The following is a 19,483-nucleotide window of genomic DNA, read 5'->3' as shown; positions in this document are numbered from 1 at the left end:
TTCAAAAATTTTATTAAAAAGTTTTAAATTTTTTAGTTGACACTTTACATTTTTTTTTACAAAAAAAAAAAAATAAATTAAATTTTATTTAAAGATTAATATGAATAAAATTAATAAATATAAATTAAATTAAAAATTTTATTATTATTTTTTTTATTTGTTTTGAAATAAATTTGAGATAAAAATAAATAATAAAATTTTAATTTAATTTATATTTTTTTAAAAGGCGAATTTTGACAGAAATAATTTTGAAAATAAAAAAAAAATAATTTAAAATTTCTTAAAAAAAAATGAAAAAAATTTAAATGAATTAAAAAAAGTGTAGAAAAATTAATTGAATTAAATAAAAATAAATTAAAATTAATAGTAAAAAAATAAATTAAAAAATTATGAAAATAAAAAAAAAAAATTAGAAGTAATTATTTAATTTTTAAAAAAATTAATAAAATAAATAAATTTAAATTAAATAAAAATTTAATGATTTTATTATTAAAAAAATTATTTATTTTTAAATTTAAATATTTTTAATTAAATTTAAATATAAATTTATTTATTTTTATTTAAATTTAATTTTTTATTTTATTTTATTAATTCATTCAATTTTATTTGTCAAGTATTATATTTTGAGTGATAAAAAAAAATCTCAAAAAAATCATTTCCTTTTAAAAATCCATCACGTATCAAAGTAATTTGATCTCCAAGGAAAAAATTTCCATTTCCTTGATTAATCAAGTGTTTGAACGACGCTGTCATGGAAATATTTCCATTTATTTATCATTAAGTATCATCATCATGTAACAACGAAACATGACCCATAAATGCCTACATGAAACATTAATAAACCGCTGACGTTTATTTTATTAACCTCCTCTTCGTCATCAACGGTAGCCGTTTTTTTTTGTTTCCATGTACAAAATATTTATTTATCAAGAAGGAACGATTGTAATGTCAACATGGCTATTATTACACAAACTTTGGCGCCAAACATTCTGCCGTTAAACCGCGCCACACACTTGTTCCCCCGTGATTGCCCAGCGATTTACTTCCGAAGAGAATTTTATTTATTTTTTTTCCGCATGAGACAGAAACCGGCTTTGTTTGTGTAAAAGTATCAAATAAAAATATTCAAATGGGGTGCATGAATTACTTGCAATTTTTTTTTCATTCATAATTTAAATCAAAATTGCACCGAAAGGGGTTTTAAGTAATCAAGAGCGTCGTTTTTGTCACGCTTGATAGCGCAAAAAACGATATTCTGTCTCGTCTCAAGGTTGACTGAATCACTTGTGTCTCTCTCTTTTTCTCGTAAACTCGCCACGTAATTGAACTCAATTTATTTTTATCACGTTTTCTCTTGTTTTCGGCATTTTTATTGGGCAAAGCGGCATGAATAATCGGTCAAAATGTCATCGAATCGCCAGAAATTGATTAAAATTCTAACAAAAATCTAATTTTGCATGAAAATGAACAGAAACGACGTGGAACATTGATCTAAAAATAAATTGCATTGACGAACACTTGTTACTTATCGTTCATTTTTTTTTTGCTCGGGCTTATGACTCAAGCTAATGTGTGAATTAACGTTTTGTGATGAAAAACAAACATGTTGAAAAAAAAAATTTTTTTTTAAATTATTGATTTTTTTTTAACAATAATTTTTTTTTCAGACGGCTCGTTGTCTCTTTTGCTTGTAAATTATCTCATTAATGAATTTGAGACAATGCGAGTGATAATTTTTCAGATCAACAAAATACCGCACAAGATGATGTCATTCATTCATTCAAACGTTTGCCATTCAATATTGCATTGTTTGTTAATTGAATGTTGGAAAATGATCTGAAATGTGTGTTTATAAAATTTATAATTCAGCTGGAAGGTTTATTTAAATTGCTCACGCACGAGTTAAAATTGCTTTGTTTAAATTCTAAATGTGGTTTTTCGTAGAATTTTAATTATTTCAAGAATTGTTCAGAATAAATTTTATTTTTTTTTATTTTATTTAATTTTTTTAATTTAATTTGATTTTAATTTAATTTCAATTTAATTAAAAAATTTTTAATTTTTTTTTTTAAATTTTAAATTTTTTTTAAATTTTGAAATAATTTAAAATTTAAAAAAATTTTTAAAATTTTTTTAAAAATTTTTTTAAATTGCTTTTCCTAAAATTCATCCAAAAAAATTAGTAATTGTAAATTCAAAAAAAAAATTCGTTAAAAATTTGAGAATCGCATTTTTCCTAATTCAAAATTGAAAAACTTTTAAAATTTTAATTTAGTTTAATTGTATTAATTTTAAATTTTTCAAATTTAAAATTTTTTAAAATTAATTTTTTAATTAAAATAATAAAAATTTTACAAATTTAAATTTAATAATTTTTATTATTTTTTAAAATTGCTTTTTTTTTAAATTTTAATTTGAAGCAAAAAATTTTGAATTTGAATTTTTAATGTCAATTGAAAAAATTAGTAAAAATTTGAGAATCGCATTTTTGCTAATTCAAAATTAAAAAATTTCTAAAATTTTATTTTATTTTAATTGTATTAATTTTATTTAAATAAAATTTAATTATTAATTTCGTTAATTTTTAATTTGAAGCAAAATTTCGATTATATCAATTCAAAAAATTACCGTTATAAATTAATTATTTTTTTTTAATTAAATTTTATTTAATTTTTTTAATTTAATTTAAGATTTTTTTTATCTCTTTAATTATTTTTGTTTGAAAAAAAATCATAACTTCCTGTAAATTTTGCATAACATAAAAAATTTCATGTCACACCGTCAAAAAAACCAAAAAGCATGAATTAATTACAAAACATCAACATAAACAAGGATTAATTTATCATCCAACTTCATTAAGAAAATTAACTAAAAAAACCAACAAAACTGCCTTAAGCTCCATATTCAACTGTTATATCGTTCAAGCGATGATATCATAACTTTTTCAACTTTGTTCGAAAAAAAAAACTAAAATAAATATTAAAAAAAATGAAATCACCTCACATTCTAACCTACATCTATAGCAGAGCATACAAAAAAGACACAAAAGTGATCACGACTGCGAACCACATTTACTGCGTATCCGAATTCCTTCAAACAAAAAACATTTGGATACGAAAAAAAAATTAATAAAAATAAAAAATGAAGAAGAGACGACAAAAAATCCGAAAATTTACGCTACTCGTTTTGACCGTATTTGTCTCCAAAATTATTTTTTTTATTAACATTTTTCTTCGATATAATTTGAATTTTTTGCGGTATTTTCCTGCTTTATTTTTTTTCAAGGCCAATTCTTGTTTGATCTCACGAGTTAACATTTTTTGGCTTACTTTCAAACAAAACAAGAATGAAAAAAATTTTGATTGAATATTTTTTGATGATACAGGTCATTTGTTTTTTATTAAAAAAAAAATAGAAAAAAAATAAAATTAAAAAAAAATAGTAGGAAGTTGTCAAAGTTAATCATTCATAAACTGACAATGTAGGAACAATGAATGCCTTTCAGCAATTTACGCACAATATGGAAAAAAATGTTTTTATGTAATAATTTTGTAATAAGCAAGGTCTCCTCCTCTGACTCGACAGAATAATTGAATTCACATGAAGGCTAATTCTGACAATTTTTTGTGCTGAAAACGAGTTTTAATGCGTTAAATTCGTTCTAATTTTTAATAAAATAATTAATTTAATTAATTCTTTAATGAATTTCGAGACCTTTTGACATTTGCGAATTTTTTCGCATTTTTTTCCAATTGTTCTAATGTGACTTTGTGTCATAAAAAATAAAAGTATGCGAACTCATAACTCACACGCCTTGAATACAAAAATTTATCTGTTTGATCAATAAATGGCGTTTTACTTACCAGCAAGCACAGGTTCCTGCAAAAAATGAAAAAAATAGGTTTTAAGTAAAAATATGACAATAAATTATCATGAAGAAATCGTGAGAAAATGACAAGTTTTTGGTAAAATTAGATCAAAAGTTGTTTGTTACAGTAACAGTTAAAGGCAAATTTTGTCTTTGAAAGTTATTTGAAGGTCAACTTATTTTTTTGTGAAACCATTCTGAGCAAATATTTGACAGAATTTGCAAATAATGGATAATTTTTTAGTAAAAAAAAAAAAAAATAAATAAATTAAAATTAAAAAAAAAAAAAAAAAAAAAAAAATAAAAAAAAAATAATAATAATTTTAAAAAAAATTTGGACAAAAAAATAATTAATAAATTTAATTAAAAAAAATAAATAAATAAAATTAAATAAAAAAAATAAAATAAAAAAAAAAAAAAAAAAATAAAATAAAAAAATTAAAAAATAATTTAATTGCTTTTTAAATAATATTAATTTTATATAATTTAATTAATTAATTTTATAAAAACATTAAAAAAATAAATAAAAAATACAAAATAAACTTAAATTATAATATGAAAAATTTTTACTTCCTTCTAAATTTATTTCCGGATTCATTAGAATTTTTATTTAAAGATTTTATTAATTTATGTAAAAATATTAATTAATTCAATTTAATTAAAAATCAATATTGATTAATTATAAAAAAAATAATAAAATTAATTAAAATTGATAAATAAATAAATTAATTGATTAAAAATTCAATAAAATTAATAAAAAAAATTTAATTAATTTTTTTTAATAAATTTATTTAAATTTATAAATTAAAATAAATTAATTAATTTTTTAATAAAATAAAAAATTAATTAATTTTTTTTAATTAAAATTTTTAATATACGAATTATTTTTTAGATTTTTTCTTAAAAAGGCGCCATGTCGCGAAAATTTAATTTTAATAAAAATTTAAAAAGTTAAAAAAAATTAATATCAGACAACAAAGAAGACTTATGATGAATGAAATTGACCACAAACATCAATTTATCAACTTAAGTCAATACAAATATGCTCAATATGCTTCACAGGTTTTGTTTGCAAGGTGAAAGTATTAAAAAATTTTTTTTCATCTCTTATGTATTTGGTTGTGATTTTGTATCAACACTGAATTTAAATAACAAAAGAGTTCAATGGACTCAAATTCATTCAAAAAATCTTCTTTTTTATTAATAAATTTTTTTTTCTTGAATTTTTATAATTTTTTTTTCTTACTAAAATTCTTTTTTTTTTATTTATTTATTTAGCAAAAAAAAAATTCAAGGGAGTGTTTTGTTATTTTTTTTTTCTTTAATAAAAAACCGCGCCGCCAATTTCCTCATAGGTCTTCCATAAATGGCATAAATTAATTACGCTTAATTGTCACACAAATCATGCTCTTTAATAGGAAACATTTACTACGAAAGACGACGACAGCGACATAAAAAGAGGGAAATGCATGTTCATTTACTTCAATTTAAATGAAAAAAAAAGTAAATAAGAGAGGTAATAAAAATTTCACAAAAGAATGTATCGTGACCATAAAAAATAGTTTTTGTAATCAAATCAGCATTAGAACACGGCGTAATTACTTTCGAAGCAATTTCAAGACAATTTTCTTGATTATTCATTTTTATACGGGTTTCACAAAAAAAAAGATTTAAATTTTTTCTCACATTAAATTTTTTGTCTGTCTCTTTTTGATCTAATTTAACAATTTTTTTTTTACAGATTTTTTTTATGGAAAAAAATTCCCGCGTTACTTACCAGCTCCGCAATGACACATTTTGGCAATTATTTGCTCAGATTTGACACTTTTGGTAAAGAAATAGGGAGATTTTTATTTAAAAAAATTACTACAGAATAAACTACTTGGCTTATGTTGTTGATTATTCGAGGTTGAATAGTGTTATGGAAATGTTTATATTCGTACGTCGGATCTTTGTTTGTGAATTCAATTGGAAAATGTGAATGGAAGTCGTTTCTCTCGTCGGTTTTTTGTTCAATGGAATGGAAGAAGGAGAAAAAGTATTGGACTCGTGTAAGTTTTTTTTTGAAGAAATTAAAAAAAATATTTTTTTATTTAAAATTAAATTAAATAATTAATTAAAATTAATTAATTAAAATTAATTAATTAAATAAATTTAATTAATTGTATTTAATTTAATTTATATTAATTTAAATTAATTAATTATTTTTTTTAATTTATTTATTTATTTTTTTTAATTAATTAATAAGAAAGAAGAGAAAAAAAATTATAAAAAAATAACTTAAAAAATAATTTAAATTTTTAATTTAATTTTTTAAAATTTAATTTCCATTCCGAGCTGCATTTCTGATGATGTCAATCATATCCGTCGTTGCCTTTACATTTTTTTCTTTGTCCGTGTTGAAAACGTCAAATACGAAAAGTAATCCAATAACTACTCCAACGACAATTAAAATGCAAATAATTGACAATAACATGTTAATTGTGCATGAAACGCATCTGAAAAAAAGAAAAAAAAATATTTTAGGAGCTTCGTTTAGTAATTCGTATTGGAAGTTGATGAGTCGTGCGAATCATCTGTTCTGTCTGTTCGTGATTTTTTAATAAGATGGATGGAAGTTAAGCGTGGAAAGAGAGAGAAAGAGAAAAAAACATGTTTGGAAGTTTCAATGGAAATGTGAGTATAATTGATAGGGGGAACGAACAACAAGTAGCAAAGAAGGGTATAACAGAAATTGTTTGAAATTATTTCCGTTGAAGGTATTTTTTTGTAATTTTAAAGTATTTATGATTTTTTTTTAAATTAATAATTTTTTAATTTTATTCTAAATTTAATTTAATTTAACTTTAAACAAATTAAAGTTTTATTTTAATTTATTTTAATTTAATTTAAAAATAATAAAAAAAATAAAATAGAAAAAATAAAAAAAATTTTTAGATGAGTTTTTGCAATATTAATGTTTTTTGAAAATAATTTTTTTTAACCTAAAAAATTGTTTTTTTTTCATTTTTTTATTTTTAAACAATAAAATAAAAAAAAAATATTTCTAAAAAATACTTAATCTAAATAGAATTCCTTAAAAAAAATAATTTCATTTTAATATTTATTAAAAAAAAAAATAAAATTTTTATAAATTTTTTCATAAAGAAATTATTTTTTTTTCAATATTTTGGGAATATTTAATTAAATTAATTATTTTTTAAATTTCGTGGAATTTTTTAATTAAAAAAATTCTTTAATCATCATGTAATAATTGTAACACTTGAGTAAAAACACCTGTTGATGTCAAAATCATGTCATATTTTGATCGGAAATTATTTAAAAAACAAAAAGATTATCAAACTATGACGAAATTCGCAGAATGGCAATCTTATCTATCCATCGATAAAAAAATAAAACCACAATAAATAATTTTCGTTGAATCATTTTTACAATTAATAATTTTTTTTTCACCTTGAAATAATTAATTAAACTTTTTTTTTTAATTTTTACGATTCAAAAAATTTTTCAAAATTATGAAAAAATTTATAAAATTATGAAAATTTAAAAAAAAAATATTTTTTTTAATTTTAATTTTTTTTCTTTCACTTTAGGACTTCACGTTAAGCTCCATGGGAAAAACTTACTTGCAAGCACAACAACAAGTGTCTTTAATACATCCTAAAATACCGCCGATGCAACTCACGATACAACCCATTTTCTATTTTTTTTTCCTTGATTTGAGGTAATTTATTTAATTTTTGTATTTTTTGTAATTTTCCTGTTAATTGCCTTCGATAACTTGATAGTAATTTGAACCGTTCGAAGACTAATTCACGACTGATATTTAGCACCTGATTGCTTATGCATTTGTATTGCCGTAAATATTCATCGATTCGTCGGTACTCTATTTAGATAATCGTTTTCCTGTGCGGCCCTATCTTATCAATTATTTTTCCTTATGGAGCCGAATTACCGAACGATTTTTGTTTACATTGTGTCAAAGTGATAATTTGAAAAAAATAGGAAAAAATTAATAAAGAGAAAATTTTTTGAAATTTTTATAAAAAATATTTTTTTTAATTAAAAAAAAATTACTGAACAAAATTCTCATTAATCATCATTTTATTGATTTATTTAAGTTTCATTTATTTAGTAGATAAAAAGTTCGCGAGATAAGGTTTGGAGTATTTTTTGGCAAGTATTTGAACAATGAATCACTTCCTTAAAGAAACTTGTCAGAGACATTTTTGATAATTCGAAAAGTTGAGTTGACTTTTTCTTGAAGTTGTTCTTCGTCAGAGGCTTCGATGACGAGAAAATAATAAAGCAAGCCAGCAACGAGCAAAAACATTAGGATTGGGGTCAAAAGGCAACAGAGAATTGACCAAACAGAACTTAAAACGCTGTAACAAAATTTTCATTCAACATTTTTTTTCTTTTTGGTAAATATTGACTTGATTCAAACCGATTTTCAAAAAATTTTATTTTTTCTTTAAATAAATATTTAAAATACTCACGAACAAGCACAACAACAAATATCCTTAAAGCATTCACAGATGCTGGCGAAACAACTTGCGATGCAACCCATTTTGGTAATTTTTTCTTTTCACTTTTTTTTATTAAAAAAATTCTATTCGAGCACTTTAAGTTTAATTTTTTTAAGTTTTTTCGTTTCAAGTGTCAGTTTTATTCTGCTAAAGTACCTCAGTTACTCACAACTTTTTAGTCGTAAAGTAAAAGGAACGTTATCTTATCTATTTTTTAATGTATGTTTTTTTTCTATTGTTGATGTAGTTGTCGTTTTGTGAATAAGGTGCAGTGTAATTTTTCAAAGCTTCATAGCTTTACGGTTGAATCAAGTCAATTGTTTGGTTTTCTATTGTAATTGAGGAAACTTACCAATTCAGGAATCCACAAATGAAGCCCATTGTCAACTTGTCAAATCGTTAAAGGAAGGATGTCAATGCGAAAATGGTTCAGTATTAACAAAAAAAATTTTGAATGAAAATTCATGGCTTACTGAAATGGTAAGTTTTTTAAAAACTAATTTGATTTTTTAATTTAATTTAATTTTTAATTTTATTTTTTTAGCAGGAGAAAATACTTTATATTCAGTTATAAAGTACCGAAAACAGCCTTTATATATTATTTGATCAATGAACTTGACAAATTTATATTTTTTTGAGTCATTTTTAATTTTTTTTAAAATTCATTTAATTTTTTTTTTTTGAATTAACAAAAAGCAAATTTCAAATTTTGCAACTGTCAAATTATTTTGTTACTAATAATTTTTTGAATTATCAAAAAGCGAGTTTCAAATTTTGCAACTGTCAAATTATTTTGTTAAAAATTTTTTTTTAAATTAACCAAAAGCGAATTTCAAATTTTGCAACTGTCAAATATATTGATGCAAATAATTTTTTGAATTTACAAAAAGCGAATTTCAAATTTTGTAACTGTCAAATATATTGATGCAAATAATTTTTTGAATTATCAAAAAGCGAATTTCAAATTTTGGAACTGTAAAATTATTATGTTAAAAATTTTTTTTTGAACTAACAAAAAGCGAATTTCAAATTTTGCAACTGTCAAATTATTTTGTTAAAAATAATTTTTTGAATTAGAAAAAAGCGAATTTCAAATTTTTCAACTGTCAAATTATTGTGTTACAAATAATTTTTTGAATTAACAAAAAGCGAATTTCAAATTTTGCAACTGTCAAATTATTTTGTTACAAATAATTTTTTGAATTAACAAAAAGCGAATTTCAAATTTTGCAACTGTCAAATTATTTTTAAATTTTTTTTTAATTAGAGACATTCACGAATTATGATGAAAAAAAATATTTTTTTATAAATTTGAACATAAATTCGAAAATTTATTTTGAATTAGCAGAATGGCGATTTTCAAATTTTTAACGGTAATTTTTTGAAATGACATTAGCAAAATTTTGATTATTTTATTGTTTCAAAAGCAAATTTTTTATAATAAATTAATTAAAATAAAATATGAGCTTTAAATTCTTAAAATTCTGTAGATCTATAATTTAAAAAATATGAAACAAATTGACCAATTAGCATTTAATTGCAATTTTTGCATTTTTGCAAGTCATCTAAACATCAAAACTGAAACTCATTCTACGTTCCCAGACTTTGACAATTATTGCCTCCGCAACTGATAACAACTATGCACGACGAAACTCATTAGCGCACATTACTCACATACAATTCACTTAAAAATTCTCTTCACACACGAATTTTCCTCGTTTTTCAGTTTATTTTCTTTCTTGCCTTTAACTCGATAACGTCTCACAAAAGGTAAATTTGAACCGAAACAAAAAAATGAGCGACTTCTCTTTTTTGTTCCGACTCTACTTCTCATGAATCGCTCGTCGTCGTATCGTCTCGTGGCGAGGAGGTAGGTAGTGAATGGAGTGAATCGGCGAGTATGCGATGGAGGTATATAAAAGCTCTCTCCATCGAATATTTTCATCGCACTTTGTTTCTTGTCCAGTTGCTGTTCAGTCGTGAACGTGAAAAGAAGATAAATAAAAAAAAATTTTTTTTTGTTTAAAATAAAAAGTAATAAGTGAAGAAAAGCAAAACAACCATCTGACACATAATTGTTATTGTTGTTGCTCGTACATCGCGTAATATCGCTGCTGCTTTAATGTAAGAGATTGCGAAGTTTTACTTTTTATTTCTTTCGTAACACGAAATTTATTGTTGCAAAATTTTTTCGGCATTTGCGGATAAACTTTACTCACGCAAATTTTTTTAATTTTTTTTTGTCTTCGAATTTGTTTGTAGAATTCATTGGCGGTGAATCAATGCTCAGTTCCTTGGCTCAACATCTTCGTCGTATCTTTGGAAGGCAAGCTGCAATCATGGTTGAAACGGTAAGAAAAAAAAAATTTTTCTTCGAAATTCGAATAAAATTCAAAGAAATTCCGTAAAAACTGCAAGAAGACTCAAAAAATCGATTATTTTTCCCATCAAGGTCGTTTTACAATAGAATACGTGTGTGTGTTTGTCTTGTTGATGCGTTTTGATAAAAAGGACCTAATTTTCTGTACAAAGGTCGTATGTCGATTCTTAACGAAACGAAATAGTTTTAATTGCGTGTCGCGAAGAAAATAGTAGAAAAGTAGAGTAGAAAATGAAAAATTAGAATGAAATGGTAATAAAAGGAACGATGACCATGAAAATTAAGTGGATTTCCGTTTCGAGGGTTAATGAAAAGGAATTTATTGTGGATTTTTAAATGATAAAAATTATTTGAAAGCCTAATTAAAATGAATAGTGATTGAGCCTTTAATTTAACTATCCTGAGATTACACAAATTATAATAAAATATACAAAGACTTTTATTTGATATGAACGAAAATGAGAGGTTTTGTTTTGTTGGCAATTTTTTTCGGACTGCTTTGATTAATTTTTGTCATGCAAAGTTTAATTTGTTACGATTTTTTATATAATTTTGTTTAAAAAAAATGTTTTTTATAAATTTTTATTTTTTTTTCTGAAATTTATTTAATAAAAATTTTAAATTTTAATTAATAAAAAAATTAAATAGAAAATTTAATAAATAAATAATAAATTAGTAATAAATAAAAATAAATTTAATTTTTTTTTAATTTTCTAATTTATTGAATAAAATAAAATTAAATTAAATAGATAAAAAAAAAAACAAATGAATAAAATATAAAAAAAATTCAGGAAAATTTTAAAAATTTATTTTTTTAATTGATTAATTAAAGACTTTATTAAATAAAATAAAATAAAAAAAATATTAATTAAATTAAATAAATAAATTAAAATTCATAAAAATTTTTTTAAAGTTTAATTTATATTTTGTTTTATATTTAATATTTTTAATTAATTAAAATTTTATTTTTTTTTTTAATTAAAATAAAATAAAAAAATTTAGTTAAATTAAATTAAAAAATTAAACATTTTCAAAATTTCATTAAAAAATAAATTAAAAATTATTTTGATCCAAAATTTTATTTTTATTAATTTTTTTTAATTAAAATTTAAAATTTTTATTAAATAAAAAAAAATAAATTAAGGTCGTGATTTTTTAAAAATTTTATTAAATAAGAAAAAAAAATTTTTAATCCAAAATTTTGATTTTTATTATTTTTTAATTAAAAAATTAAATTAATTAAAATTTAAAATTTTTATTAAATAAAAAAAATTAAATAAAATCGTAAAAAATCCAATGAATTAGGAAAAAAATTATTTTAATTCAAAATTTATATTTTTATTAGTTTTTTATTTAATTTTGAACATAAAATAAATTAATTTAAATCAAAAATAATTTTTTATTATAATTTTTTTTTTGTAATTTAATCATTTCCTGTCAAAATTTCTTAAAACTTTTCGATTTCTGATCCATAACTCTTCAAAAATCGACACATTACTTCAATCCTACTACAAAAGTTATTGACCAAGGACACAAAAAATCGCATATTCATTTCCCAAACAATTCATAAATAATCATTTTCCTGCCATAAAAGTTTTTTTTGAGGGCAGCCATTTATGAAAAAAGGATCATTTAACCTTTTTATCCGACTCAATGATGCCCTCTTTGTTCAAAAGTGTCAAATTTATGTCTGAAGAAAAAAAAATAGAAAATGAGACAATTCTATAGAAACTCATACAGCGCGTGAATAGACGTACAGAAGATACAAACTTCGATCCGCTTCAAGAACCTTGAAAGAATGAACTTGAATTTCGTTTTCAGTTCGTGTTTTGTCTTCGTCCGAGACTTTTATTTACATTTTTTTTCTTGTTTTTATTATTTTTTGTGTGTAAATTATTATCGTAAAATCGCAAAGTTCTAAGCAAAAAAAAAAATTGAAGAGAAAAAAGCGAGAAAAATGTTTCATTCATAAAAAAATATTTATTTCGTCATTGATAGTTTTTACATTCATTTGTTTATTGTATCGAAACACGTCAGTGTCTGACGAATGAATTCCGTTTTTCATTCAATTTGAAATTCCTACAGTATTCAGTATTCGAGACTTGCCGGTGTGATAAAAAAAAAATTAATTTTACTCCCATAAATTATCATTGAAATCGCATAAAAATGAGTGATGACCTAAGTTTGAATAATGACGTGTTACTTACGGAGCAAGAGCGTGAACAGCTTCAAGCACGGGAAGTTCGTAAAAAGCCAAATTTATTGATATTTAAGTTGGCAGGGTACTTAATTCCACTTGTTGCTGTTGCATTTGCTGTTTTTACGGTATTTTTTGTGATTTTTTGATAAATAAAAGCTAAAAATTGATTTTTTTTTTGTAGAAAAACGTTCCAAACGGAAATGGGGTGCACACGGATGCATCTCCGAAGCCATTGCACACGGTAAATATCCCATTCGAGAGAGCTACTTTTGGCATGGGATGCTTTTGGAGTTGTGATTCGTTGTTTGGAGCACAAAAGGGGGTTTTGAGGACTCGTGTTGGGTATTCCGGAGGGAAAAGTAAGAACCCGTCGTATAGAAATATGTAAGTAATTTATGAATTTTTTGTATTTTTTTTGCAGAGTAAGTCATGCATGCTGTAGACTTCTTCTCATTGCATCATCTCTAAGTATTTTTTTCTATCAATTTCTCATTTTTTCATATTTTTTTATTTAATTTTATTAGTTTTAGAATTTTTTAAAATTAATTTTATTTAATTGATAAATTAAAAATCTTTATTTTTAATTTTATTTTAATTTTAATTAATTTAATAATAATTTTTAAAATTGAATTTTAATTTGCATTAATTATTTATTTATTTAAAAAATTAAAATATTAATTAAATTTAATTAATTTAAATTTATTTTAAATTTTAATTAAATAATTATTAATTATTAAATTATTATTAAATAATTTATTAATTAATTTAAAAAATATATTAAATTAAAAAATTTTTAAATTATTATTAATTTAAAAAAAAATTTTAATAATTTATTTATTTATTAATTTTTAAAAAAATATTAAAAATTAATTAATTTAATTTTTTAAACTATTGATTTAATTTTTAATTAATTTTAAAAAAATAATTTTATTTATTTTGCTTTAATTTTTTTTTAAATATTTTATTTATTTTTTTTATTTTAATTGATTTTTACACTTAATAAATTTTTACATTTAATTATTTCATAATTAAACATTTTATTTTTTTTTAAAATTATTTATTTATTTTTTTTATTTTTTTATTTATTTATTTTTTTTTCAAATAAATTAAAACTAAATTTGATAATTAAAATTTTTAATTTATTTTTTAATTTTTGTTTAATTATTTATTTTTAGTGCTGATCACACAGAAGTAATCGAAATCGACTTCGACCCGGAAAAAATCTCGTACAACCAATTGTTGACACTCTTTTGGAACAATCATGAATATGGCCTTACCACGCGAATCAAGACGCAATATCAGTCGTTGATTTTGTATCACAACGACAAACAGAAGGAAATTGCCGAAGCAAGCAAGGAGAAAGAACAACAGAAACGTGCCCCCGAGCAAATCATCACACGGATAGAGAAAGCAGGCACTTTTTACCCAGCTGAAGAGTAAGTTTTTATTTTCTTTTGTTTATTTAAGAATTTTCTGTCTAAAGACAAACAAATGGGGATTAAACACGTCTGCTGCCTTCATTCTTGTTAGAATGTCTTGAAAGTTTTTTTTTCGTCGTATTTCGAAGAAAAAAAAAATAATTTGACAAGTAGTTTAATTTTTTGAAATGTGCACTGGGCAAATTTTGAAAAATGCTTTAGAACGAAAATTTTAAATATATAATGGGCAAATTTTTCAAAATTTTGTAAAAATTGAACATTTAGAATAAAAATCAAGAAGAAATTTTAAAATATTCAATAGGTAGACATTTTGAACTGTGCACTGGGTCAAATCGTAATTCGTTATTTTTACAATAATTTTTATTTTTTTCGAATCTTACAAAATCTCAACCTTCTTCCATCATCATCGTGATCATCTGCTCTACTGGCAATGAAAAAAAAAAATAGAAAAAAAAATCACGTATGAAACGCATGTTTTTTTTTGCATACGTATTCCCATAAATTACGACATAACGACGATCGCCGTACACACAAATTAACGCGCTTGTTTATTTTTGTTAATAAATAAAAACACACTGATAATATATTGCTGACTCAGACGACGACGCGTTTTTGTACGAGAATTGTACACAAATTAAATCTGATCGCTAATTATCTCAACAAGGGATTCCGCGGTATCAGGTATTTAATTACAGCGAAGGTTGTAGAATCATTCAAATAATTTTTTAAATTATTTTTTACAGACTTTTTGTTGTCAGAATTTGATAAAAATATGATTTTTCGAATCTGTGAAAAAAACTCTTTCGATTAATACAATTTTTAATTTTTTTTGATAAATTTAGGATGTCAGGTCATTGACCAGAAAATAAAACTTTCACTGTTCACAAATAAAAAAAATTGTTGAAAGCGAAATTAAATGAAGGTCGAGAGTACAATGTTTGTGTGATTGCCAAATAATATAAAAATTTTGGGTTTTATTGTTTTAACAGAGGGAACGTGTGGTTTTAATTCATTCGTTTAAATTTAAAGTTTTTGTTTCAAACATAAATATTTTTTTCTTTTGAGTAATCGAGTTTAGTAAATTTTTAATTGAATGAATAATAATTTTAAACAATAATAATAATCAAAAAAAAAAAAAAAAAAAAAAAAAAAAAAAAAAAAAAAAAAAAAAATAAAAATAATTGTATACTTTTTTATTAATTTAATTTAAAAAATAAAAAAAAAATTTAATAAATTTAAAAATAAATTATTAAATAAATTTTTATTTATTTATCAATTAAAAATTTACTAAAAATCGATAATGATTGAAAAAATTTTCAAACTAAAAATCCTTTCTTTGTTGTCACGCCCTTCTTTGTTTCCAAGATATGGGTCAACATGGAAATGCGCATTGAATAATTTTTCAAAAAAAAAAAAAAAAATCCATGAGAGATAATGCGTTGTTACGTAGACCGGAATGTAAATACAACCAATTATAATCTAAATTAAATTGCAAGATTACAACCGACATGTGTACGCTGTTTAATAACACCAAGTTCATGAACGTCGTTTCGAAGTCTCGTGCTGCGGATTTACTTTCGTGAAATCATTCAATTTTATTTTTAAAAGCGATTTTTTGGGCTTTTTCGTTGACGAAATTAAAAATTCTTTTTATTCATTGACGTGGGAGTGTCGAAGAGTGTTCTTGCGAAATTTGAATGAATTCTGATTTTATGATGGAAACGCATGGTATTTTACGATTTTATTTGAAAAAAATTAATTTTTTAAAAATAACTCAAGGTCAAATTTATTTTGAGTTATTTTTGGAGAATTTAAAGACCTTTAAAATTGTCCTTCAAACTAATTTTACTTCAATGTCAATTTTTTTTAGTTATCATCAAAAATACCGTCTCCAACATCACAAAGAACTCGCATCACAACTGAAGCTCAATCCGCAACTTCTTCAATCCTCACACGTTGCTGCTCGTTTAAACGGATATTTAGTTGGCGTTGGAGGCGTGAAGCAATTCGATGAGGAAGCCGAAAGTTTGGGACTCACAAAGCAACAAATCGAGTATGTGCGAAAATATGTCGTCGATAACGAAGGCGGAGGCCTCACTTGCTGATCTTACATGGGAAAAATGTGCAAATTTCGTCGATCAACCAATAAAGTTCGTCCAGTTAAAAAATAAAACGTGAAGCCTAACGAAGTTTATCGCAGCTTTTGATGTCGCTTTTTACAAAAAAAAAAAAATAAAATAAAAATAAAACACCGAATGTTAACAAGAAATTTCTAAAGATATTTTAGAGACGAGATTTTTTCTACAATTCTACTTTTAGCATTTATTTATCAGAAAATTTTTTATTTTTTTTTGACGGAATCGAAGATTTTTACCAAGAATTAGTTTTAAGACACAAGATTTTATTATAATTAATTCTTAAAAAAAAAGTTTAGGTGAACATAATCGTAGAAATGCAATTAAATGAATAATAAATAAATACTTAGATTAATATACACAAAAAATTGTTTTCTTTTAATTTGCCTCGATATCATTTAAATTTAAAAAATAAAAAATCATATTTATTTTTTTTATATTTTTTTTTATTTTAAAAAAATTAAATTATTAAATAATTAATTAAATTCAAAATTTATTCAAATAAATTAAAAATTTAATTAAATTAAATAAATATTTAAAAAAAAAAATTAAATAAAATTTTTATTCAAATAAAAAAAATAATAAATTAAATTTTTGAATAAAAATATTTTTTTATAAATTTAATTTTTTATTATTTTATTTTAAATTAATTAATTTTTAACTTTAAAAAATAATAATTTAAAAATTAAAATATTTTTTTATAAATTTAATTTAAAAATTAATTAAATTAAAAATTTATTTAATTAATTAAAAAATCTAATTTAATTAAATAAATTTTATTTAAAAAATTAAATTATTTTTTTAATTAAAATAATAAATTAGGAAAATTTTTATTAAAAAAAAAATAAATTATAATTTTAATTTATTTAAAATTAAATTTTAAATGATTAATTAATTAATTATTTAATTTTTATTTTCTATTTTTTTTTTAATTTTTAAAATTAATTTAATATCAAAAATATTCTTCTTCCGAAGAAATATTTGGGTGTCATTTTGACGGATCATATTTTAAACGACTCAAACGAAGGATAAAGTCAAGAATGTACATTTGAATTTTAATTTCTTTCGGATCAGAAGTGACGTAAAATCCAGGTACACCTGCTTGATTTAACGTTGATTGTTGATCTTCGACCTAAAATATTAAAAAATATTTAAATTTTGTTAAAAAAAATTAAAATTTCGTTGTTTTTTACCTTTTGATCCAAATGCAGAACGAATTTTTTGTCCATTTCCTTAAGTTCTCTGTTATGTTTTATCTTCATAAGTGCCAAAATGTGTTCCAGCTCTTCCGTGTCTTGAATTTTTGCTACCCAGTCTTGAATTTCAACTAAAAAAAATAATTTTTAATGAAAATTTTTAATTTTTTCATAATTTTTTTTAATTTACTCTTATGTTGCGTCGTTACTTGTTCCCGCATCTTGCTCATGTGATTCTCCGTGACATGCTGAATGTCCATCAAGCCCTTTACGATCTCGAAAATGATGTCGTTGAGTAAACAATTTGCCAAATCCGACAAAATTTCATGCGGAATTCGCACTTGAAACTCTTCCGGAAGCTCTTCGTGGTATTTTTTCAGATGCTCGAGCAAGAAATAAAGTTTTCGCTGCAAATATTCGGGCGAATGTTCAGGATTTGATTGATTTGAGGTCTCAGCATCGTCGGTAGAAGCAGTTTCAGATGCCGGTTGAATTGTTTCTGTTGGTTGACTTTGAGGGAATTCGTTATCCAAGCCGGGAATTGTATCCATTTTTTCAGAAATTGATAATTTTTTGTCGTTATTTGATGAAAAATTATCAAAAAATGTTTAATTTTTGCGGAAAATTGCGGAGAATTGTTTTTATTTACATTTCAAATCGATTTCAAATTCATCAGAGAATCAAAACAAAAATGAAATAAGTAGAAAATGGACCATTTGAGACGAAATTCATGAAAAATGAAACAAAAGCATTTAAAATTGGTATTTATAAAATCGTTTTTATTTATTTAACAATTCATATAATTTTATTATTTAACCAGTTTTTAATTTATTTTAAAATTTTTGTTCCTCAATTTTTAATTTTTTTTTATTAAAAAATAATTTTTAATTTTTTTATAATAAAAATAATTAAAAAAAAAAATAAATTAAATTTATATTTTGAGCTCTTTGGTTTTTTTTTTGAAAAAATTAAATTATTTTAAAAATTTAAAATCAAAAATAATTAATTAAAATAAAAAAAAAATAAATTAATTAATTTTAAAAAATGGAAATAAATTAATTTAAAATTTAAAAAAAATAAATTAAATTATTATTTTGGAGAAATAAAAAAACTAAATCAAATTAAATCAAAAAAAAAAAAAATAATAATAATTTAAAAAATTAAACAAAATTAATTGAAAATAAAAAAAATAATAATAAATTAAATTAAATTTTGAAATAAAAAATTAAAATTTTTTTTATTGAAAAAATTAAATTAATTTAAATTTTTGATTCAAATTAAAAAAAAAAATAAATTTTTAAAAAATTAAAAAAAATTAATTAAAATTAAAAAACAAAAATAAATTAAATTAATTATTTTTAAAAAATGGAAAAAAAAATTAAAATTAAAATTTTATAAAATAAAAAAATAAATTTATTATTTTTAAAAATTCAAATAATTAAATTAAAAATTTAAAAAAAATTAATTTTTTTGAGAATTAAAAAAAAAATAATTAATTTATAAAATAAAATTATAAATTTTTAAAAATAAAAAAAATGAAATTTAATTTTTTTAAGAACAAAAATTTTAAAATAAATTAATAACTTTTATTTACAATTAAAAAATTCCCTTTCATCCATTAAAAAAAATATTTACAGCCTTCCATTCATCCAAAAAAGCTTCAAAAAATTCGTTCACAATCTCAATCCCATTCTCTTCAGTTTGGGCTTTGGCATCGTACTTTGGTAATACAATTT

General features: G+C 21.8%; 2 protein-coding genes across 3 annotated transcripts; one reads left to right on the top strand and one right to left on the bottom strand.

Moving 5' to 3' along the window:
- Positions 1-10,363: 10,363 nt before the first annotated feature.
- On the top strand, positions 10,364-16,866 carry LOC134836710 (peptide methionine sulfoxide reductase). Of its 2 annotated transcripts, XM_063851899.1 has the most exons (5): positions 10,364-10,521; positions 10,660-10,748; positions 13,159-13,361; positions 14,153-14,413; positions 16,287-16,866. In XM_063851899.1, the coding sequence occupies exons 2-5, from the start codon at positions 10,680-10,682 to the stop codon at positions 16,519-16,521; spliced, it is 768 nt and encodes a 255-aa protein (XP_063707969.1). In that variant the 5' UTR covers positions 10,364-10,521; positions 10,660-10,679; the 3' UTR covers positions 16,522-16,866. The 2 variants fall into 2 exon arrangements, with proteins under 2 accessions (XP_063707969.1, XP_063707968.1); XM_063851898.1 differs by lacking the exons at positions 10,364-10,521; positions 10,660-10,748 and adding an exon at positions 12,780-13,102.
- Positions 16,867-17,454: 588 nt separating this feature from the next.
- LOC134838532 (gonadal protein gdl) lies at positions 17,455-18,416 on the bottom strand. The gene is made up of 3 exons (XM_063854077.1): positions 17,938-18,416; positions 17,745-17,878; positions 17,455-17,683 (listed from the first exon to the last, which is right to left on the bottom strand). The coding sequence occupies exons 1-3, from the start codon at positions 18,296-18,298 to the stop codon at positions 17,540-17,542; spliced, it is 639 nt and encodes a 212-aa protein (XP_063710147.1). The 5' UTR covers positions 18,299-18,416; the 3' UTR covers positions 17,455-17,539.
- Positions 18,417-19,483: the final 1,067 nt, after the last annotated feature.

This window comes from Culicoides brevitarsis, chromosome 1 (assembly GCF_036172545.1).
Source record: "Culicoides brevitarsis isolate CSIRO-B50_1 chromosome 1, AGI_CSIRO_Cbre_v1, whole genome shotgun sequence".
In the NCBI taxonomy this organism is placed as follows: domain Eukaryota; kingdom Metazoa; phylum Arthropoda; class Insecta; order Diptera; family Ceratopogonidae; genus Culicoides; species Culicoides brevitarsis.
This window is presented reverse-complemented; position numbering and strand designations above follow the sequence as displayed.

What these genes read in the sequence shown, in the direction of transcription:
- LOC134836710 (XM_063851898.1), top strand. Translation starts at nt 12,944, where the DNA reads ATGAGTGATGACCTAAGTTTGAATAATGACGTGTTACTTACGGAGCAA. An exon ending in TTGCATTTGCTGTTTTTACG is followed by an intron (nt 13,103 to 13,158) that starts GTATTTTTTGTG and finishes TTTTTTTTGTAG; the next exon opens with AAAAACGTTCCAAACGGAAA. An exon ending in AACCCGTCGTATAGAAATAT is followed by an intron (nt 13,362 to 14,152) that starts GTAAGTAATTTA and finishes ATTTATTTTTAG; the next exon opens with TGCTGATCACACAGAAGTAA.
- LOC134838532 (XM_063854077.1), bottom strand. Translation starts at nt 18,298, where the DNA reads ATGGATACAATTCCCGGCTTGGATAACGAATTCCCTCAAAGTCAACCA. An exon ending in AGTAACGACGCAACATAAGA is followed by an intron (nt 17,879 to 17,937) that starts GTAAATTAAAAA and finishes TATTTTTTTTAG; the next exon opens with TTGAAATTCAAGACTGGGTA. An exon ending in TTCTGCATTTGGATCAAAAG is followed by an intron (nt 17,684 to 17,744) that starts GTAAAAAACAAC and finishes TTAATATTTTAG; the next exon opens with GTCGAAGATCAACAATCAAC.